This window comes from Punica granatum, chromosome 2 (genome assembly GCF_007655135.1).
Source record: "Punica granatum isolate Tunisia-2019 chromosome 2, ASM765513v2, whole genome shotgun sequence".
Taxonomy (NCBI): Eukaryota; Viridiplantae; Streptophyta; class Magnoliopsida; order Myrtales; family Lythraceae; genus Punica; species Punica granatum.
In genome coordinates, this window is record NC_045128.1 from 24,546,173 (window position 1) to 24,569,902 (window position 23,730).

Below are 23,730 nucleotides of genomic sequence, written 5' to 3' on the forward strand. Positions count from 1 at the left end.
AAACCTTTATGTCTAACGTCGCAAACCACATGAGGGCTAATTGTCCCAAACAAAAGAATATGGTGCGATTTATTACGAGCTCAAATCATAATGGTTTTTTTTTGTCGTTTTCCTAAAATAAATACATAAATAAATGGAAAAAAAATAAAAACAATAAAAAAGTAAAAAATTTACCTTTCTTTGTTGGTGCAGCATAATTTGTTTCAGCACTTTTGTGCTACGCTTGACACAGTTTCTTCGAGTCGCTGAGATTGTCTTGACTCTGAATTGAATTGTTCCACTTCGCTTGGTCTAGGGTTTCGAATCAGATTCCTTTGAGCCATCAATGCTGGACGAAGTTCCATTTTTTTTTTTGTCTGATGGTCGTCTCCTGATCGTCGAATTGGCCCTGAGGAACGGGCTGAAGCCGTCAGTATTGACTTCAGCGTGACTGGTTTTGATTGAAGATCGTGTAAGGGAGGAAAAGAAAAGATAAACCCTGAGAAATGGCGATGGCCGGCCTCTACAGGCGAGTCCTTCCCTCTCCTCCCGCCATCGATTTCGCCTCCAATGAAGGAAAGGTACGTACTTTGCTGCTGCTACATAACTGGAGATTAGTATACTCATTGAAGTACTAGTGATCATACCCAAGAACATAATAGAAAAACAAGAAGTATTTTGAGTTGATTTCCTTGTAAATGGGATTGTGAAGATAGCGTAAATTTGTGATGGAGAGGCTACGCTCTGTTTGGAATCACTATTTATAAGAACTGATTTGAATTCATTTCGGTTCAATTCAGTTCAAATCAATTGTAAATGAATCATATTATTTGGAAAGTTCATGGATTTAATTGAAATGAATTAAATAATATTATTTGAAATGTGTGTACTTTAGAATGGGATAATCTGTTTACAAAGGAATTTGGGATCTAAGATTAAGCCCATAACAACTTATTGAATTGAATTCTGCCAAATTGTGTTGATTTTGGTCCGATTTCAAATCCAACAGAAATCTTGCATTTCTAATCTAATTCTTTTATCTTTTGGTGTTGGCTGGCGATTTTGGAATTGCAGAAGCTGTTCATTGATGCCATTCAAGCCGGAACTATGGAAGGGTTCTATAAGTTGATATCGTACTTTCAGACGCAGTCAGAGCCGGCGTATTGTGGATTAGCTACTTTGTCCATGGTCTTGAATGCGCTTGCCATCGACCCCAGAAGAAAATGGAAAGGTAAATTTGTTATCATATTTGTTTGTATAGTTCAGATGAATGCTGCCACTTGTTTTGGTTGATCGAGCTACAACTGTTCCCTATAGTTGGTTCAAATTGATGGAACATAGCAAATTCATGTGATGATCATATGGAATAACTTCAATAATTAATTAATTAATTATATCTCATCATGGTTTTGTAATTTGAGGGCTGAGAAGGCCATAGATGATTTCAGTTGGTATGGTCTGAGACTGGATTGTTGATTCCCATTCTTTTTTTCTTTTTCTTTGGTAGAAGGGTCAATAAAGGACTCTTTGTTGATTTTACTATTTTACTGTAACATTCAGGTTTTCCGGACTCAACTATGTTTTGACAAAAAATAAGTTGGTTCTAGTTAAGTCAAGTCCGGCCTTGGTCAACTGATTAAAAAGGAGATGCTTCATTATGCAGTTCACTGACTCATTCAGGCTTCTTAAACAGGCATAGGATTTACCGTAATCCACATGAAGCTGAGATTGAAGTTGATGGGTTGCAAGGTTCTTGTCTAGCAGTTTCATAAGTTTATATTCTTAAAACAAAGTGACATGCTTAGTGTCTGGGATTATGTTCTTCTGGTTACACATTCTATTGTTGTTGTGGTTTTGCCTTATCTTGCTCGTACTTATTGTATCCTTGGAAACTCTCACAGGTCCATGGAGATGGTTTGATGAGTCAATGCTAGATTGCTGCGAGCCTTTGGAAAAAGTAAAAGCTGAAGGCATCTCGTTTGGGAAGGTCGTGTGTCTAGCCCAATGCGCTGGAGCTGAAGTCCAAGCTTTTCGAACTAGTCAAACTACGGTTGATCAGTTCCGTCAGTTTGTGAAGAAATGTTCTGTTTCAGATGGTTCTCATGTGGTTTCATCTTATCACAGAGCCACCTTTAAACAGGTAAAAGAAAATAATGTTCTACGCATGTATATATATGTGTATGTATGTATATGTATATGTAAATGAGTAATCGATCACTATATTTTGTAATAATTTGATTGCAGACAGGGACTGGTCATTTTTCACCTATCGGTGGTTATCATGCGGGAAGTGACATGGTGCTTATACTGGATGTTGCACGATTCAAGTATCCTCCTCACTGGGTGCCTCTCACTCTTCTTTGGGAAGCCATGGATACCACTGATGAGAAAACAGGACAACAGAGAGGGTAATCTGATGCTATTTTTCACGAACGCCTTCAATATATTTTACGGGCTATATCTGATGCAGCCTTAGCATGATTAGGTGTTAGAGCTTTCCTGCAAGAGGTGATATCTCATTAGTCATCTTTGAGTTACCCATACTATTATTATACAAGCAATGACCTGCGATGTTTTAAATTTGATCCTTTTTAGTTTAACTTTTGTACATGTTAATAAGTTTTGAATATCACTGATCCATTGGAGATTAAAGTTTTAATGACCCTTGAGAAAAATCCTAGAAAAGAGACTGAAGGCAAAGAGATTTCACCTCTTTCCTGTCAGCAGAACTCAAGTGCTGCTTGCCAGCCCATGTCAATTGTGCCAATAATGTTTTTTTTCTAATTTAGACATACTCCAGCCACTTACAAAATAATGTTTTCCATATTCTTGAAGTGTCTGACTCCTACCGTTGTCAAAGGTTTCATGGACATGTATTAACTCTACAAATTGATCCTTTTAACAGGTTCATGATGATATCTAGGCCTCGGAGGGACCCAGGACTCCTTTATACCCTGGTAATTGTCTAGAAACCACTGTTACTTAATATGCTGGCTACTCATTACCAGCATATCCATGGAGATGCAGGAGTTGCTTCAGCTGCAGTTATTGTATGTATTTTTTATATTTCTTTTCTCGAATAGATAATTGATCTTCATTTCCCCAGTCTCTTGCGTCTTTAATTGTTGAAAAATATTGGCTTATGCCCCTAGTATTTGTGACCTTGGTGATCGATTATACCTTTGGAAGTTCAACGAACTTAATTTACTAGAGAGTGGAGCATGCATTGTACTTTATCCATGCAAATTGAGATATGTTCCAGTGTATGTTTTAAGGAACCTAAAATACTTGACTAGGGTTGTTCATACCTTTGGAAGTTACAACAAACTTCATAATAGAGTGGAGCTTGCTTTATACTTATTGAGAAGATCCAATGCATGTTTTTAGGAACCTAAAATACTTGATTAAGTCTTTGTTGTGATGAGATTTTTCTTCCAGACATTTTGCTTATCTCCAATCGATGTACACATATTTTGTTAATATAGCTTATGAGATGTAACCTCGTTGTGACTAGTCTTGCTTAGTTTTTTCTCTTGCATACAGTAGCTTATAAAAATCGAACCTCATCGTGACTGGTTTTGCTTACTGTCTTTCTCTTGCTTCTGGTAAATTAAGATAATCAATGGTCACATCTAATATTTCAGTAACCAATGCTAAAATCTCCCCGCAGAGTTGCAGAAATGAGAGCTGGAATGGTATTGCAAAATACTTGGCGGATGATGTCCCTCTTCTCTTGAAGTTTGAGGATGTGAAAGATATTAAGAAGGTTATTGGTATTGTTTGTGCCTCTCTCCCATCGGATTTTGAGAAATTTATACAGTGGGTTGCTGAAGTTCGTAGGGCAGAAGATGGTGGCACCAGTATAAGCCAAGAGGAAAAAGGACGGTTAGCTGCGAAGGTATGAGATAGCAAAATGCTTGAGTGGGTGAGTTTGATAAAGGAACCTGCAGTTCGTCATGATATAGGAAACTGTAATTTGGCCATGTAATTTTGTTATTTCATTATGAAATAGCCTTAAGGTCCAGAGCAAGAACATGTCTCTTAAGTAGTTTACATGGCATAATTAATGCTGAATGATAAAGGGGTCCAATCTTGATAGTCTTTATTTTAGCTCAATTCATCTCGTGCAACTCATGAATCCGTTTTATTGACTTGGTTCTGACTCCGTTCATTTTTTGTTCTTGATAAAATATAATGAGCAGGGAAAACCCGTGAGATTCAGACTGGCAGGGTGGTTCACTCATGGACCAATTCATACGAGATAGTCCCTTCATTCTGAATGTGCTTCCTTTTTTATGTTGCAGGATGAGGTGCTAAAGCAAGTCCAGGAGACTGGTCTCTACAAACACATTCTCGATTTCTTGTCCTCATCAGCTTGTTGCCGAAGGCTATCATCTCTCACTGACGATGACAATTTTCACAAAGTTGCAGCTAGCATCTGCTGCCAAGGGGCCGAGATTCTGGCTGGGAAAACTGGTTCGGCAGGCTGCTCTTGCTGTCAGGAAACCTGCGTCAAGTGTTTGAAGACCGATGATAATGATAACAAACCCGTCGCAGTTTTAAGTGCGACTGTACTGAGCGGTCAAAATGAGGAGAAAGTTGATGTGCTTGTTCCTCCTTCTCTAGTTAAACTTGGATGTGGTGTCTCCAATGGCACAGGCAGTGGGTGTATTAAGTTGCAGAAGCCAGCAGGAAGTAATATTTTGACTGCTCTTTTACTTGCATTACCTCCAGAGACTTGGTCTGGGATCAAAAATGAGGAACTTTTGCGGGAGACACATGGGCTTGTTTGCACGGAGAATCTCCCCCCTCTGCTTCAGGAAGAGGTGATTAGCTTCTCTACTTGATTGTGTTCGTTCACTTGTCTTGTTAGTTGCACAAGTTCGTCAAGGTTGTCAACCTGACCTCTGAGGAGCATCCTTATACTCTGTTAGGGGAAAAAAAGAAAAACAATTAGCATGATGCACTCCTTGGCTTTTGGGATAAAGATGCGTCGCTTATCACACTTGTGGATCCCATACAAGCACACTTGTGGATCTCACAGATACACATAACCCCATAGTTTTTTTAATCCAGATCGAATTGTTCACTAGGACATGTAAACAGACCTCTTGCTCTGTTCGGTTCTTGGAGAATATCCAATGTGGAAGTGATCCCACCGAGCTTGCTTGTGGGTTCAAACCTTAGTTGAAACCATGAACCTATAGCTGTACCGGCTTATTTCTGGTGCTGATCTGAAGCTTATTCGCAGTGCATTTAATGTCAGTGCCAACTGGGATGTCTTAGCATTCATCCGATGTAATAGAATAGTCACTTAGACTAGGCATTACATGTCATTCAAGAGGCAAGAGAGGAGTAACAGGCAGGATTGTTATATGTAGAGGAGTCGGTAGGTGTCATATTCTGAAGAATAAGCAGTCTCGTTACACTCATAAGATTGTAGGTATTGTAACTTCTAACACTTTGAATGTGTTCATTTTGGCAGATTTTGCATCTACGGCGGCAGCTATATCTTCTAAAGAAGTGTCAGGAGAACAAGGTGGATGAGGATCTCTCTGCCCCGAGCATATAGTTGCATTCGGCGCCTGCTCTGTAAATGACTCGGCCTCCTATAGAGATTGAGAGAACCTCTCTCTCTCTCTCTCTCTCTCTCTTTCTCTCTCTCTCTCTCTCTCTCAATTATGAAATCTGTATCAATAGCGATAATATATGATTCTTACCCTTCTTCGGGAGAAAAGATGCTCTGTACAAAGAGGGAGACTTCACGTGCTGATAAATCTCGAGCAGGGGAGCGGCATTATGAACTCGAACTCTTTCTTGAGGTATAGACAGCCTCTGTTGAAGGTGGAACACTGCAGAAGGTTCATACTGATTTATAGCCTTTTTTGTTTTCTTCGTTTTATATGGTCCTTGATTGTCCCAGGCATGGTTACTTGTTGAGATTGCTGATCGGCAATGACCTTGGTAGAGCTCGAACGGGCCTCGACTCTTATGAAGATTCAACCTGCTGGAGACTAAAAATGTAACAGAATCTATTTGCATGATGCACCAGGGTGGTTGATGTTCAACATGCGGATAAATTTACATATTTAACCAATTTTCGGATGGATAATGGCATACCACATACATGTTAATGGACTGAATTTGATGAATGACTAATCTCTTATTGTTCAATATTTAATGACTTGAGTTAGATAAACTACTAATTTTCACGTAATCGCTGTGAATATTGAACAATAGGTGACTAGAAAATGAATACTCATGGTACTGGGTTATTTTAAGTAAATATATTAATTGATAAGATGAAGCCCGGGGATTATTTTAAGTAGATAAGATGTGTAAGCCTCGTGAGTTGTATATTTTCTATAAGGTCGTGAGGTCGAATTCTCACTTGCCGGGTAGTCCTTGGGGAGTTAATTTATCTATGTGTTTGTGCGTGAACTTATAAAGAAGGTACGTGAGTCTAATACAATAAAATAGATAGTTAAAAGTAGTTTGGCCTCTCGCCTTAGGATGTAGGAAAGTTTTACTCCGACCTTTCAAAAGTTGCAAGTTACCCCCTCGACCTTCAAGGAAAATAGGCGCTTTGCCTTCTCCATCAATATTCCGACAAAATCATTTATTAATAATAATAATAATAATAGTAATAAAATTCAAAAAAAAAAGAACAAGAAATCCAGGGTGAGGGTGGAGGAGGCCCTGTTGGCCACGCTACCCCACAATCGACGTTGTCGGCGAGCACAGAACCCCCCGATGACTCCGATCAGGGGGTGGGGTGGCCAGCGGGGCCTCCCACTCCCTCGATTTCGGAAATCCCAATCGGGATTTCCGAAATTAGGGTTTGAAAATCCCGATTGGGATTTTCGAAATCGGGGGTGGGAGAGGCCCCCTCCGGCCACCCCACCCCCGATTGACATTGCCGTTGGGTACATAAACACCCGACGACGTCAATCGGGGGGGGTGGGTTGGCCGGCGGGGCCTCTCCCGCCCCCGATTTTGAGAATCCCAATTGAGATTTTCGAAACCTTAATTTTGAAAATCCCGATTGTGATTTTTAAAATCGGGCGAGGGGAAAGGCCTCGCCGGCCACCCCACCCCCCGATCGACGTCGCTAGGGGGCTCTGTGCCAGCCGGAGACGTCGATTGTGGGGGTGGCATGGCTGGTGGGGCCTCCTCCAGCCCCACCCTTGATTTCTTCTTTTCTTTTATTATTATTATTATTATTGTTATTATTATTAAATGATTTGGCCGAATTTGGTCGTAATATTGATGGAGAGGGCAAAACGCCTATTTTCTTAGAAGGTCGGGGGGTAACTTGCAACTTTTGAAAGGCCGGGGGCAAAGCTTTCCTATGTCTAAAGGTGAGGAGACAAATTACTTTTAACTCTAAAATATAAATTTTAAATATAGGACATGTTGAAACTGTAGAATTTTCTGGTTTGTGCTTTGATTGGACGGCTTGTGAGATATTGTACTTTCAAGTCTCAAATTACTTGATAAAAATTGACCTTGAAACTACTTTTGGAACTCATTTCTCAATCCTTTGGCCTGATTCTTTTTTCGAAACTGTAACTTGATATGTGATATACATTGATACAAAGAACTCATAAAATAAAGGTCTGAGCAAATATAATTGACAGCCCGAAGTTGGCTTGTTGGTTCGTTACGTTGGATGGGTATTAGCAGTCAGGCTTGTCCCATAGTTCTTCCACCTATACACCACGTCATTACTTCGTTAATTGTTGATGGATTTAACGACATGTCACATTTGACACGAAACTCAAGTATTATTGTGCTATAACTAACATAACCCTAAAAGGTACGTCATGTCATAAATTTTGTCCTATTGTGAAATCATTTTTCAACATGCGATCCTACAAGTTGAAAGAAATGGTTCGAGTAACTCTTTCAAACATGGGCAAGCGATCAATATATTATGAATTTGCAATGCTAAATTAACCCATTGTTATGCATGCGGCAGTCAAAATCAGGTTTTTGAGTAAGCATAATAAAGGATCCATAAGATCGAATGTAGAATCAAATTGTAAAATCATAGTTTCCAAACAAAATGAAAACAATGCTTAGCGATACATTGATTCCTATATTTGTGACAAGTAACTTTTACTGAACTGAGATGAAGATTCAACATACATTCTTTACTAATATCCGATAACTTAGTAATATAGATATTTTCTCCTTTTCGATATTGTTTTTTATATGTCAATTATTCATAGAAAAGTGAGGTACGTTGGAACAAAATTATAAATTAATTTACTTTCTTTTGCCCGTCTAAATTAATCGACGTATTATTTTTTTCGTTAGCCTAATGGACATACTATTTTGACTTTTGCGCATTATAAATTTTGGATCAATCACAAGTTTCAGTTAATTGTTCTAAGATTACAATGCAAAATGGTTTATATATTTTTAGAATCCACTATCAACTGTTTTTTCGTTGTACACCATAGTATTCGAAAGTTCATGGACTGATTTATTCAACTCGAGCCAAATTGATTTTCTACTGTATTTTATGGTAATTCTTTTACTGTTTTTGATGAATAAAAGCTTGCATTTTTATACAAATTTATCAAAATTAAGTTTTACGACGAGTTGATTAGAGCATAAAAAAAACGTAAAACCTTAAAATTCGTAAGAGTTTAAGAGTTCAAATCAATCTTTTGACTCTTGACAACAATGATTATATATATCTCCAAAATTTCGCTCACGTTTCCTCGCACTTGACATGTTGTCATATTCGTTTCATTAAATGTCGACTGGATGAATTATTCTAGGACCAATGATTCCAGCCGCATGATTATTCCTTTTCCCCTAAGGTAAAAGAAAAAGATTTTTGGCTTTCACAAGGTTAAAACATAATTAATAAACAAGCACCGCCCTAATCCTATTGGGCCATCAATCGGCTGTCTTGGACGGTAGAGACCGTCCCCTACCTAAAAAATAATCATCGATAACTAACGGATCCCAGATTCGAGTCTTATGAATAAAAAAAACTCATTCTAGGAGAGTTTCACCATTTAGTGGGTTAACTCGGCTTGAACTGAATTAGTCGAGGCAAATTGAGCTTTTGCATACCAAGGTGCACTAAAAAAAAAGATAATCATCGGTGATCCACATGAATTGGTTGAAGTGATTCAACATACGTCTATTCTCCTTAAATAAAGACCTACAATTTGAGTCTTATTAATAGAAAAAATCTATGCGCGAAAAAGTTTTACCACTCAATATAACGCCGATTCAAACATGATTAATCGGAACGCATGAAGCTTTTAGCTAGCAAGCGAAGCAAACCCAAAAATAAATAAATAAATAGAAAAACCAGTATTGATTTAATTTATTTTTCCATTTATATATGTGCTTCAGAGCACCAATATATAACTTCCATCAAATACCACGACTATAAACTATTCGGGATCCAAATCTCATCATCGAGCTTTAAAATACTCCATTTGCTTTTTAAACAGGCTCCATGTTGCTCATTCCTTCCAGATATTTTCTTGAATAAAGACGAGTCTAGGTCACTCATAAAAATTTCACTAAGGTTTTTTAGAGTAAAATGTCGAGGTAAATAAGAAGTGCTTCATAACCTTTGAAAATTTGGATGATACCCCTCGGTTAGTCAATTTTGATGGACTTTAATGGGTTTCTAGATTGGGAAAATTATACCACATAACAAGATTTTTGCATCATTTTTACATCCTAACACGCTTTCTAAACTTGGTACTTCGTCGAGTAGCACAAAATCGAATTTTCTGGCAAATCTAGCACCTCGTTTTGGGACTATTAAATGGAGAAGGAAAGCCGGCTAGCCTTCACGTGGCAGCTCACATGACGGGGCCGTGTCATGTCAGCTTCTTGTAATGTTTTAGACGGAGAGTTGATGGTGCTAGCTAGATTTGGCCTAAAGAGGTTATGCTAAATGATGTCAATTTTTTAAAATTTGTGCTGCAGCTTAGAAATGGATTAAAAATCGTGCTATTTGATATTATTTTTCTGATAGACGTGCAATTGCAGTTGGCCATCCCCTGCACGGTGGAGTGTCACTATTAATACTATTACAGAATTATGTGCATCGGGATTTGATGTAGATTTTTTTTTTCAGTGAAAAGTCATCAATTACTTGTCAACCATTGTTGGTCTTATAAGTACAATTTTAAATTTTATTGCGATTCATTATTATTTCAGTGGAGCCCATGAATCTCCAAAATTTGACAATATGATATGAGAGAAAAAATTAAACGAGTCTAACATATCAAAGTAGCATGCATTATTTCTAATTATATATTAAGAAAAATGTGAGAGAAATAAGTGTTGTAGACTTTATAGAATAACTTGATAGACACTAGATTGAGATTTTAGTATATATGTTAACCTCATCAAATATTTTCTCTGCGATAGGTTGCGATTGATAAATTACGCATAGCCTCGTGGCAGTTTACTAACAATATCCAACTAATAATTGCTCATTATTGGAATAAGATTTTCCCAACTAGTGCAGCCCTTGTTATGAGTCCACATGTAATTGGAGACACAATTTTCTGTCTCAATTTTGATTTGATTTGATTTTACATAATTACATTGTAAAAGGCAGCAGTGATTTTACCATTTGAATTTGGGGTAATGAATCTCTCTCACCTCAAAAGCACTTAAAGCTTGTAAATGAAATGATGAATTCAACAATACCCCACTTGTCATATCATATGTTCAACTATCAGTGTCACACTCACATATATAAGATATTGGTCATAATTTGCTGCTGTCTGCACACGTAGGGGGGGAGTAAGTATTACGTGTATATGTGTTTCTTGCCCTTCACAATCATTAGTCATTCTTTACCCTGTTCATTAAGATTAGCAAAGAAAGAGACAAAATTTGTCTTCCAATAACAGGTTTTCTCCCCAATCAACAATAAAGATAATCCTAGCTTAGCTTTTGCTTAGGCTTTAGGGGGCAGAGAGTATCAGGCATCTCAATCGGCTTATAAATATCTGAGTAGGCAAGATAGAAAAATCCAATCACAATGATCCGTAAAACCAACGAATGCCCGAAAGCTCTCAACTGTATAAAGAACTGTCAATGAGAAACATATAATCATTACCACATATGATACAACGTAGGAAAGTCTATAGTGCAATTATTTTCTAGTATCGTTATTTTTTAAGATCTTTAAATTACAATCAATTTTTACATGAATAAATAAATAATTGATCATCAAACGATATAAAAGGTAATTGGGCCATTTATGATTCTGCAAAGAATTTCTCGATGCCGTTAGCATGACATGAGGTTTGCCTTTTGGTACATTAATGGAAATGGTCATGAATGCTAAACCACCTAATTATACACAAACCACGAATCACGACATTGTAATGCACCATGGAATTGTGAATTTGGATTATTTAGTGAAACTCAGATCGATGTCCCAATCACGACAAGGCATAAAAGATTAAGAAAACTATTGATGCATACATGATATATGCTTTTCTTGTTTCCTTTCATTGATAATGAACAGCTTGTGACTCATAAAGTTTGGTCTCCTTGCGGACTGCATAAAAGGCTATATAGAGAATTTCATGCTACTAAAGAGAATGGACGGTGAGGAAGTAGACAAAATAGGCGTCACAATAATCAATCGCATCACCATTGAATATCTCTAAAAAAGTTTTTTTTTAAAAATATTTCCTGTAAAGTAGGAAGAGCAAGCCATGATTACGTGATACCCCAAATTTAGCTACATTTAGGCTAACATTATAATACATCCAACGTGTTAGTGACAGTGTATTAATAATGTGTACGAATACCTAATCGACTATCCGTGGGCATCTTTCAATTAAAGTTGAAAATCCATATCGAAAGATTTTGTGATTAAGGTGAGCCATGCCCGAGTAGGGATATTTCTTAACAAATCATAGGCTAAGGACATTATAGGGTATCATATTTAAAGAAAATAATTTTTCCTATAACTTCAAAACATATTACTGTCTTTGCAGCTCAAACTTTTTCGCGATCCTAGTATTGATTTGCTTAATCAGTTTTACCAATCTATATTGATATAATATGTTTTAGGCTTTGTTTGGGAGTGTAGCGGCGATCGAATAAATGCTTTTTTTAATTGTTTTTAGAGTGTTGGATGAATTGTTTCAGAATCGTGGTTTCGACAATTTCAACAGTTGGAAATATGATTTTTTTGCAGTAAGTTAATAGGTACTTATCAAAGCTATATCAACTTATTCTATATTTCAAGCATTAACTTTAATTTCAACGGTTTAAAATTATTACATCCAAACAAATTAATATACTTTGAAATCAACGCTTAATCTTTAACAATTATATTTCAAAATGTTTATATCAATAATAGCACTTCCAAACCAAACCTAACTTGGAATATGCGGTGAAGAGACACCCAAAAACACGAGATCAGATTATCATGAAATAAAATAGCTACGCGATAAAATTATCAAATCGGGACAAATATCTACTGACAAAGTATGGAGAAATCAATTAAACAAAAAATTGGAGATTACATTCAAAGATGTCATTCAATTGCGACACGTGTTATAAATTAACCACGTCAAGAAGAGTCCATCCTCAATCCTCTCAAAACTCTCCCTCTCCCTCTAAACCATAGAATCTCCGAAGAGGTAACCTAGCCCAAGAAGATCACACCGTCCTAATTGATATTTCTCCCTCTCCCCTCTAGGATCTTTGTCCCTATTTAATTGATTAATTCTAACAAGATTACAGGATTTCCGATAAATAAATAAATAAAATTATCGATTTATGGCGGATGTCTTGGATTAAGCCCAGAACTGAAAGCCTTAGAAGAGTAAGAAATCATCGAACAAACGGGAGTACACGTAGACACTGACAAGACACTTACAAGATAAGATTTATACTATGATTTTGTGAAACTGTAATTGATCTTTAAACTATGTTCATGAATCATGACTATTAGACACTTACAAGTGCGCTCGGCAAATTTTAGATACATTGAAAATGTGGAATATTCTATGGCACAAACCAGTCCTTTTTTCATCGTCATCAGTGAATGCGGGCAAAAAACCACTATGCGAATCTGATCTACCAATACTTTTATTCGTGCAGTGGCATGGAAATAAATATGATTTAATTTCTTGTACTTTCTTTTCTTGTACTCATACTTTATCGGTCTATGTATGTTTAGTTTATACATACATAATGATCCTAATGGGACAATTCTCTACTTAAAGTACTAATACAATGCTGACCAATGACCATTAATTAGAAAAAGGAGAAAAAGGGAAAAAGAAAAGTATGATAATCCGCATGCCTTTCCCTAGCGTGATAAACTAGCCGACAAGTTCTAATTAATAAAGAGGAAGCAACTTATCATATATATATATAGCTAATTTTCAGTGTCGTGCATTGGACCATTTGTATCTATGCATTAGGATCCCGATTCATGAATCTCTCAATTAGAGAAGTGAAAATAAGAGGATTGAACCATTTCTTCTTCTTCTAACTCTTTTTCTAATTCGATAAATGTTGGTTGATCTTATATTTCATTATAGTTGGATTTATTTAGGTAATTATTCACAATCTTTAAAAATGAAATTAATTTTATAAACGGTAAGAATTTTGAATAATCAATTCCTATTTTTGAGGAATAATTTCTAATATGTTAGACTTTAGAATAATTTAAATGGTTTAGACGTTAGTGACAATTCTGAAACTGATTCTCATATTTAATTTGTTTTGTAAATGTTTAATTAATCATTTGTATATTATCTAAGATCGTTACATATATTTGGTTCAAATATAACAATCTAATTTTGTAATATAATGTTTTCTAATAGTACATTAGGACGTTCTCATTTAAAATACTAAATTTAAATCTTTTGACAATTTTTTTTATTATGAAAAGTGACTTTTAGGAAATTATATTTCAATTCTATACGTGAAATTGTTAGATAACGTGAGAACTTTGTCATATGATATACTTATTTTTATTTATGTAAATTAACTAAAATATTTATTTTTAATATATTGATAGCATTTATCACGGACATTTATTACTTGGTGTAGTTTGTTTTACTATGTATAGATCCTGAAAATATTATGGATATTATGTGATGCATTCTCCTCATATTCTTCTCATACTGAATAATGGGAAATTAAAAAAATGATTCGATGCATTGGTACTCACTCTTGATTGAACCCAAGAGATTATCTTCTGTTCCCTAATATTCTATTCACAAACATGAGAATGCCACCTTCTCCTACATACATGAGAATACTGTCATATACTTAATTATCAGATTAGCATTTCCTATTTGGATTACTAAGCATGGATTTGCCTAAATAATCAATTGTATATTTTATCATGACATTCAGGTATATAACTAAGCGTTCCTTGTTTCCATATTCTATCCACATCATTTTATAAGGTCCTAGAAGACAAGGTGTGACAGAAATGTCACTTTGGTCTTGAATCTTCGATCTATCTTACTGACACCTATGCTTCACATCAGCACATGCATATATGGACCAAAACAGAAAAAAGAAATCCTTTCAAATATCAGCGTTCACACTCATTTTTCACACTTTAAGAAATTGTAATTCTCATATGTTTTATAGATTGATAATGAAATTAGGGGTCCTAGGCATCATAAGGACGGGCCATGACATTTCAAAGCCCCCTAAGGAGGTTGGAGGCCCAAGCTCATTATTTGGGATCAAATTTCCACCACCAACCGGATGAAAGATGGGATCAATTTACAAGCCTGGCTTGGTCCCAAATTGATGGTCAACTCGGCTCGATGAGTTCGATTCGGTTTCACATGAATGGCAGGGGTTGTATAGACGTGCGAGGCTTTGATGAGCAATCTCTTATTTTTGCTTGATTTCATTTCCGTAGATTTGATTTTGCTAGATTATGAACATGCTCTCAAACTGTCACGTTCCATCTCCACCAAAGGCTTTTAAAGATAACGGAAAGAATTTTAGCGGCTAAATCCTCGGCTTATGGAATCGTCTAACTCAATATGTTCATTCTGTCAGACAAATCAGTATTCCGTCAAATGGCAGTTATAAATTGCTGATGCCACAAGCAATTAATTTAACAGTGTTAAATGCAACATAAACTATTCGTAACAATGATTTTGATGGCGACTCATTTTATCTGAGGGAATGAACATCTAGGAATTATTTTGGTGTAAAAAATCTTTTGGGAACTAGAATTATGGCTAAGCATGTGTTCGTTTATTCCGATAAAGTGATTGAATTGATTTTTCAACATTTAATAGGATTTAACTTACTTGTTTAGTAAAAAAAATTGACATATATATTATCAGATTAAGTAAAAATGCACTTAGTATTAAGTAAAAATAAAACTAATTATTTTTCAAAACTTGTAATTTTTACTGAACCAAACAATTCTCACGTAATTAATTAGGCACATGTTGTATTGACATCTTAAATTTTTAACACTTCAAATTAAGTATAAACAAACAACTATAAGCAATTATTTAATCCAATCAAGTCTTTAAATACATTTTTCTGCACTCAGTATAGTTCAGCTTGTTTGTTTATTACAAAAAATTTACTTAACTTATTAAGTTAAGTTAAGAAAACAGTTAATGATTCAGTAAATAAAAGATACTAATTTTATGAATTGATCACTAAGAAAATTAGGAAATTTTATGAAATTGTAGCGGTGCCCCCAAAATCATTTTTAATTGCAAAATGGTCCCATTTTGATGGACATGCACAGAAGGGAGGAGAGATGGAAATGACAATCTAGGGGAGAATGCAGTATGCATCCTGGTATCCGAAATTCTAATGGATTGTGACTAATTCAGTTTGAGTTGAGTCCACCCACTAAGGGTGAAACTCTCTCCACATGAGTTTTCTTCATATATAACATTTAAATCAAGACCTTATTTAAGCGGAATATGCGTCGAACCACTTGAATCAACCATGTTAGTAGTTTAGTTTGATTGAATAAGCATTTATTTCATTGACCACTTAAAAAATCGGCTCTTAACTTAATTATAAATTAAAACAAACACATCAAAACTTTTTAGAAGAGAAATTATTGTTAAATCTCAAAGTACAAGACAGAAAAATAAAGAACCGGTTGTGCTCGGACATGAATGGTATGGGTCCCTAGGTGAGCTAGCAAAGCATTAGTTTTTTAACATATATATATATATCGCGAAAAAAAAAGAAGTCCACGGCAAAAAAATCTCAAACAGAATCAGATATGTCACATTCACCGGATTTCATTTGTTATTAGGAGGAATTAGAATGATCAATACTCATACTAACACCATCCACATCGATATCGAAATCAAATCAAGGAAACCAAAAGCAAAAAATTAACATGGAAATCTATACAATCATACGTCATGATCGCAATGTTTCAATAATATTGTTTTTATTTTGTGTGAACGAATATTATTCCATATTATTGGGATTTCTGGTCAGAAGTTCATTTGACTAGCTATAGCAACATCTAGTGATGTTTATATCTCCAATGATATTGCTTTCAGGATTCATCTTAATAAAATATATATAGCCACCACAGGAACAGGGTTAATTATAATTAAAGATTTTGGGGTTTGAAGAATTTTGAAGGTATCCACCTGCCATCCCGATCATAATTTTTTGCAAATCAGTAAAGTCAACCAAAAGATACAAAAATTTTGGTGCTTAGATTATTTTCATACTGAAAACGTTTTGAGAATAATGATATCATTAAATATTTGTGATCATATCAAATAGGGTACAATTGGCAATTAACCATAAAAAATCACGTCCTTTTCACGTGAATAGGCAATAAGCAAAAAGCTTGTTCTTGGTTTCTTTCATGTCCTTGATCTTGCTAGGCATTGCCAGCCAAGATCGAAATCATCGACAGGTTATAGGTGAACTTGTTCTTTAGGAATTCTCCTATCGACTGGGGTGTGACAATATGTAATAATATTGAGACCTCAAATATTGCATCAGTAAATGGTACTCTGTTGTTTTCATTCTGAAGTGATTCATCCGAATAATGTTTGTTGTGAATGAAGCCGATATTGAGGAATTTAGACTGAGAAAACAGAAGAAAGAAATGACACAATATTACACATTCGAGATCATACTCGTATTTTTCAGCTTTCAATACAAGACCTAATCCAAAAAGAGTTTTACAGTCCTCTCAATTATCACCATACTCTCACTCTAAGAACTCTAGACACTCCACGATAGCAAACTTGAGAATTCTCAAGAAGGTAACCCTTGATTACAAGGCATTTATACATAAATATTCCTAGAACATATTCAAAATATCCCTAAAGTCACTTAGAGTGATTTTCCATTTAAATACATTTTGAGTTGCAGTTAAACTGGACCAAAACGGAAACAGAATCCCGCAACCAGCCTTTAGTGGCGAGGCACAAAGGATTGGTTGCCACGGCACGAAGCTGCTTCTCTTCTCAGTATATTGTTCCGTGGCACATTTTGTTCTATGCCGCAACACAATTTGCTAATTGCGTCTTGTTTTTTTGGGTCGATCTTTGTTCTCGTTTTTGAATTTTTCACTTAATACAAGACATATTTCAACAATATTTTAAGAGTAATGATTCCATATAAAGAGTAAATTGGAATAAGAAGATACCCTTATTCTATTATCTTGACAGCCAATATTATACACGACACAAACAAAAAGTGTGTACAAAAATCTAATGAAATCGAGACCTTACATGTATCATGAATTCTTTCATCTAAGGGAGGACGAAGTGAGCTATAGAAGTTATTAGAAGAATAGGAAGGGAAGAAGCATAGATCATTCCAATTAAAACATGCACAGCAGCGGCCACTCGGTCTCTGATGTCCATGTGGCAAGGAAAGAGACCGAGAAGGAGATGCGTGGGCGCTGGAGGGCGCGCGCGGAGGGAGATGTGTCTCTCTGTAGAGGGACATCTCCCTCTACTCGCTCGTCCAATCAAGGGCTACACGTGACTGCCCTGCTGCTGCTACATCGCAGCAGCTTTTTTTTTTTTTTTTTTTTAATTGAGATAGGCAAACGAACCATGTGGCCTGTTGCTCCAGGCCAGGTGACGAGCAGCTAGCCACACATTTAAGCGACTTTTTTTTCTCTTTTTTTAAAGAAATGATATGAGCAGTCTCACTAGGTATTGAACATGCGATTTTTAGGTCAACAGGCGAGGGCGTGCGTCACTACGCTACACCTGCTTTTAGTGGATTGATCTGGCTTGACTGGATTAATTGGGATTTGAAATACCAAGGTGCACACCGAAAAAAAAAAAAGAAATTATGGAACTACAATGAAGATCCGAGAAGAGACTGAACATTAGAGTTTCAAGAATCTCTTTTTTTGGGTCCCTCTTCGGATGATGTAACGTCTATGCAGCACCATATGATCCCTCAATGGGAGACCCGAAGAGAGACTCCAATTGTACATGGTCTTAAGAGGATGACGAATCAAACGAGAATCCTCAAAAATTGCGGCTGTCCAAGGAGTGCAGTACATCGACCTTCAATTTCCCTCTTTTCTAAACTTCGTCCTACTATTGGCGACTTTGGTGTCACCTTTGTGTCACACCTGTCTCGCTTTTCTTGTCTAATCAATTTGTCTCGAGGTTATTAGACAACTAATATGTTTCGATATTCCTGTATCATGTCGTTGTATTCAACATATGTTTTGATAAATTGGACTAAATTTGCGAATACATGACAACTGGAACACGTGTTGGGCATGTCTTGCTTGACATGCATTGCCATGTCCCAACAAAGTCCTTGTAACAACTTGTCCAATCAAGAGATCCATATGATTTTCTGACTTATTGAATCTTTATGCTGAAAAGCTTGAAATTTACATTAGTCCTCTTAGGCTCTCTCCAATCGGCCTCCCTTTCTCCTATATCTAAACTGGATCCTACATTACCACATATGAGTCACGTTAGATAGAGATAAACTCTAAAGAAAAAAGAAGACACCTGCTCCATTCATGTATCGATGTCTCTGATCCAGGCCCACATACATATTATGTTAATTAAATGTATATAACTACTATTATATATAATTAATAGTTTTATTAATTAAATTAATTAAAAAATATAAAATAAATTATTACAATTACAAATTAAAAATATGTCAATTAAAAAAGTAAAAAATAAGGGGGGGCATGGGCTGATTCGTGGGGCTCAGGATCGCCATGCGACAATCCATGATTGGTTGCAAAGGCCATATTTCTAACCATTGCAGCCATTTAAAAAAAAAAAAAAGGAGCATGTGTTGCCGCGTGGGGTCCAGGCTTGCCATGTGGCAGCCCATGATTTGCTGCCTCAGCGTCTCTCGGCAGAGGCACTGGTGCGGATACTTCTCCAGTCGCGCGCATCTGGCAAGGGGGAGAAAGGGCAGCAGCCCCACTAGAGAAAGCCTTTACTTTCTATGCCAAGTAATGTCATAGGTGACCATGTTTGGAGTTCTATTTGTCGATAAGTTGGTATCAAATAGTTTAGGACATTTGGAATCATGTGGGAAAGATTCAGTTGTCGCCACTACCCAATTGAGGTATGTTGAAACCTATAGTCACCTAAAGGATCGTATCATGCTATTTGGCTAGGATTTATTGACCAACTACACAGTTGAAGATCTAGGATTTGAGTTTCTGTTACAATTGACGGGCTCGCATGCTGAAAACCTGCCCTTTCGGTAGTTAATCGTCTAAGGCCGCCAACTTATTATTAGCTTCTCCAAGTTGTTCATCGAAAAAACTTCTCCAAGTTGGTTAATCTGATTATCGAGGTCATGCTCACATTTCCACTCAAAGTTGCCTGAATCATGATACTAGGGATGGACTGAGGGGGTTGGGGGTGGCAGTCGCCACCCTAGAATTTTCAGATTTTAAAGAAATTTACATATATTTTTTCAAATTTTAATGAAATTTCTTATATTTGCCTCTTAATTGAGGAAAACTATTCTATAGTTCACCTCTCAAAAATCTCGCCCCTTCCAAATCTGGGTCGTGCATGCATGATATTGCTCCCCTTATTCGAGACTAAGCAAAAAATCTAATCAAACTAAATCATGATCAGTTCAAATCACTCGTTTCGATATTAGATGATTTACAAAATCGAGTTATTATTTAGAAATTTTTTATTGATTTATCACGTTTAAACGATTTTAAACCAGCCACGTATACTTCGTTTTTTCTTTATAAAATTGTCCAACTTTGTTCTTCTTCCGTAACTTCCTAATACTGCACCGTTGGCGACTTGGTTTTCCCTTTGTGTCACATCGGCCTGTCTGACTTTTCTTTGCTAATCAAGTTGTATGAGGTCATTGGACAACTATTAGATGTTTCATATTCTTGTATCATGTTGTTCAACATATATTTTGATAAAATTGGACTAAGTTTGCAAATGGATTAATGACCCAAAAAGGTATCATGAACTTTGTCTCGTTTTTCAATTTTAACACGAACTTTATTTTTTGGCAAAAAAATGCAGGAACTTTGATTTTCTTATCACATTAAGCAATTGTGTAATTTTCCATCATTTTACTAACGTGGCGGAAAACGGTGCCTACATTGCGAACGTTGTCACGACAACAAAAATAATAAAAAAATTTACATAATTTTTTTTTTAAAAAGAAATGCTTTGATTGGAGAAAGGGCGGGGGTCTCCGACCAGCCATCACCCACCACTAGCCACCGCCCTATCGATTAGAGTCGCTGGTGATCCCAGAAAGCGCCGAAGACTCCAATTGGATCAAGGAGGGGGATTGCTTGAGTCGAGGCCCCACTCGCCGAAATTGGAGGAATCCTCAAATTGGGGGTTCTCATGATTCCAGCGGGTGGGGCCTCGATCCCAACCACCACCCCTTGATTGGAGTCACCGCCCTTTCTCCGATCAAAGCCACTCTTTCTATTTTTTATTTTAATTTTGTAAATTTTTTATTATTTTTGCTGACATAGCATGACACTATTCGTCACATAGGCACTATTTTCCGTCACGTCAGCAAAATATATGAAAAATGGCACAGATCCCTAATGTGACAAGAAAATCCACCCATTGCTCTTGTTCCTATAGGAAAGAAATTTTTAAAAAAAATTCCACCCATTGCTCTGTTTTCCCTCTACCTCAACTCAACTCTAGGAAGCAGTATGAGGCTGATACAGGCCCAAAGAAGGCTAAGCGGATTCATGGACACAATGAGTTAAATGCAACCTTCGTTTTTTTAATTATATCCTTAAAAACACTCACAATTTGTACCCATAACTTCAATTGCTCATTCATCGTGATAACAGCTCCAAGTTTTATCGTCCTACTAAAACCTTAACTTCCCCTATAAGGCCCCAAATTATGTCCCGAGAGAGTAGGTGAAGAGTGTGGAGCAGATTCAAGTGAAAAGAGAAGCCTTAAGAGTGTCTTTGTCTTATGGGGTTTTGTAGCATGAAAGAAGAAAGAGGTTTTGATTTAAGCATAACTAGTCTTCTTGCCAACGCGTTACGCAAGCGATTTCATTTATATATTTCATTTAATTTTTTTGTGAGATATATTTTAGAACTTAAATGGAATGACAACTTAAAGTATTATTGATGATAGAGATCATGAAATACGATTTTTCAAAATTTTCGTTTATTGCATTAATTAAATGTATGTGCATGTTTAATGTAGGAATATGGAGAGACTTTTCATGAGGAGTTGAGGATGCTAATGTGGCGCGTCCTCATCGATCCAAACGGAAGACTCTCATCGATTCAAAGGAAAGTCCTTGGAGGCTCTCATGGGAGTCCATTGAATTACATATTTAAGGCATAATGGAAAACGTCTATTAAGTTAATCATGGTTCGACTTGCGAGAAATAAATTACCGATGTGGCAATTTTTCCAAGGACACAATTTTTTACAACTAAGCTTAAATTAACAAAAAAAAGTCACGGAAGGATTGAAAGAAAAAATTTATTAAGGTATTAGACTTAAATAGAAAAATAATAGCAAGTAATGGGTGAGAATAAAAAAAATTAAGAAACTGGACGAAAACAGAAAAGTAGGTAAAGCTAGTGGGTTAAATGTATACTTTTTTTAAAAAAACTTAATGATTGTATTGTTAAATTGATAGAAAAATAAAGTAGAATTAAGTTAAATTAAATTTGACTATATAAATAAACAATTCAGATTATCAAGTCTTTTGAACCCCTTATTTCGCTCTTGCCATGACTCTCTGTCTTTAGACCATCTACAATGGGTTTCTGATCTCGGTCTCTCATGCCCACGTAGCCGAAAGAGAGATTGAGACAGAGCCCAGGGCCATTGGAGCGGCCCCTATTTGGGAGACACGTGTCCCAATTAAGAGACATCTCCTAAAGGGGAAGGAATTACCCATGTTTTTGTCATTTTGTTTACAGTTTATTAATTTCTTCCCTTTCCAACTATTAATCCGAAAGAAAAAGCAGACATTAATTAATTACAACGGCGCTTCTAAGAGCGGTGTATCTACTCTATAGTGATTAAATATAGGGCAAATATTTTGAAAATTTTCATCACATATCGTGATATTTTCAAATTACACAATATTTTAAAAACTTTTCATCATACAACATGAGGTTAATTTTCTATTAATTGCTTAGAGGAAACCTGACGTGGCCAATGTTTACGGTCCCACTCACACACAGTCGGACAATTTGCGGGCCCCAAACTTAATTTTTAATGAAAATATTATAAAAACAAAAATTGAAAAACAAATCCTTAAAAGCAGAGGGGGTGTCAGCGGCCACCATCCCAATTGGGTTTTCTAGAGACCACAGTAGTTGTTGGCGATCTGATTAAAGGTGTGGCGGCCGCAATCAAACAATTGACGAAAAATTAACAACGTGTTGTATGGTGAAAAATTTTCAAATTGTCATGCAATCTGGTGAAAATTTGGCGATATGTGTTATGTGATGAAAAATTTCGAAATGTCATGCTATATGATTAATTTATCCTTCAATATATGATATAATCACGTAATGATGGTCCTGTATTCAAAAGAAAGAAAGAGGTTAGTTGCACTAAAAATAACGAAATTTACATGTTCTTTTAAATTTAGTATGAATTTTTTTTTCATAAAAATACATCACTACAGGAAAACGGGTCTATGCACGAACTATTATTAAACCCCAAATCAACCATCTGTTACCTTTTTCGTTAATTTTTATTGGCGCGGCAATTGATTTGGGGACATGGCCCTAGAAAAATTTTAAAATAATATAAAATGCTTAGAAATTTTCAAAAAAGAAAAATTTGGAAAAATGTTTAGAAAATATAGAACAAAATCAAGTATAAAATATAATAAAATAAAATAAGTAATTCTAAAAGCTAATAACAGCTCTGAAAAAAATATAATAAAATAAAAGGATGTTGACTTTAATGGTCTACTACCCTCCTAAGATTTCCAAAAATTAATTAAATGTGCTTATGAAAAGATCAATTTAAAATTTTATCCTATCAAAAGAGGGTGTGGCAATGGTGCACGCCCTCGCATCACAATCAAGAGATTCCAGATTTGAAATCAATTGTTACTACCCGTGTTCCTTTATTAGCTATTAAGATTTCTATTTCATTGTATTAAGTTCGCGAGCCTTCATTATAACCGAAAAATAAAAAGTTATCCTAAGAGTAAAATTTTATTTTTAACATTTCATAATTTGGTTAATGTTTGAAAACCTCGGGAGGCCAATTATCCCTTTTTTTTTATGCTAACC

At 35.9% G+C, this 23,730-nt stretch overlaps 1 protein-coding gene across 2 annotated transcripts; it reads left to right on the forward strand.

Moving 5' to 3' along the window:
- The first annotated feature begins 202 nt into the window (after window positions 1–202).
- LOC116196848 (glutathione gamma-glutamylcysteinyltransferase 1-like) lies at window positions 203–6,131 on the forward strand. 2 transcript variants are annotated; one of them, XR_004154905.1, is made up of 9 exons: window positions 203–560; window positions 1,054–1,210; window positions 1,881–2,119; window positions 2,224–2,387; window positions 2,885–2,936; window positions 3,650–3,877; window positions 4,284–4,805; window positions 5,465–5,801; window positions 5,903–6,131. XR_004154905.1 is itself a non-coding variant. In XM_031526763.1 (8 exons), exons 1-8 carry the CDS (start codon window positions 486–488, stop codon window positions 5,549–5,551), a joined length of 1,524 nt encoding a protein of 507 aa, XP_031382623.1. In that variant the 5' UTR covers window positions 203–485; the 3' UTR covers window positions 5,552–6,131. The 2 variants fall into 2 exon arrangements, 1 of the variants encoding a protein (XP_031382623.1); XM_031526763.1 differs by having other exon boundaries at window positions 5,465–6,131.
- Window positions 6,132–23,730: the final 17,599 nt, after the last annotated feature.

What these genes read in the sequence shown, in the direction of transcription:
- LOC116196848 (XM_031526763.1), top strand. Translation starts at nt 486, where the DNA reads ATGGCGATGGCCGGCCTCTACAGGCGAGTCCTTCCCTCTCCTCCCGCC. An exon ending in CCCCAGAAGAAAATGGAAAG is followed by an intron (nt 1,211 to 1,880) that starts GTAAATTTGTTA and finishes AAACTCTCACAG; the next exon opens with GTCCATGGAGATGGTTTGAT. An exon ending in AAAACAGGACAACAGAGAGG is followed by an intron (nt 2,388 to 2,884) that starts GTAATCTGATGC and finishes TCCTTTTAACAG; the next exon opens with GTTCATGATGATATCTAGGC.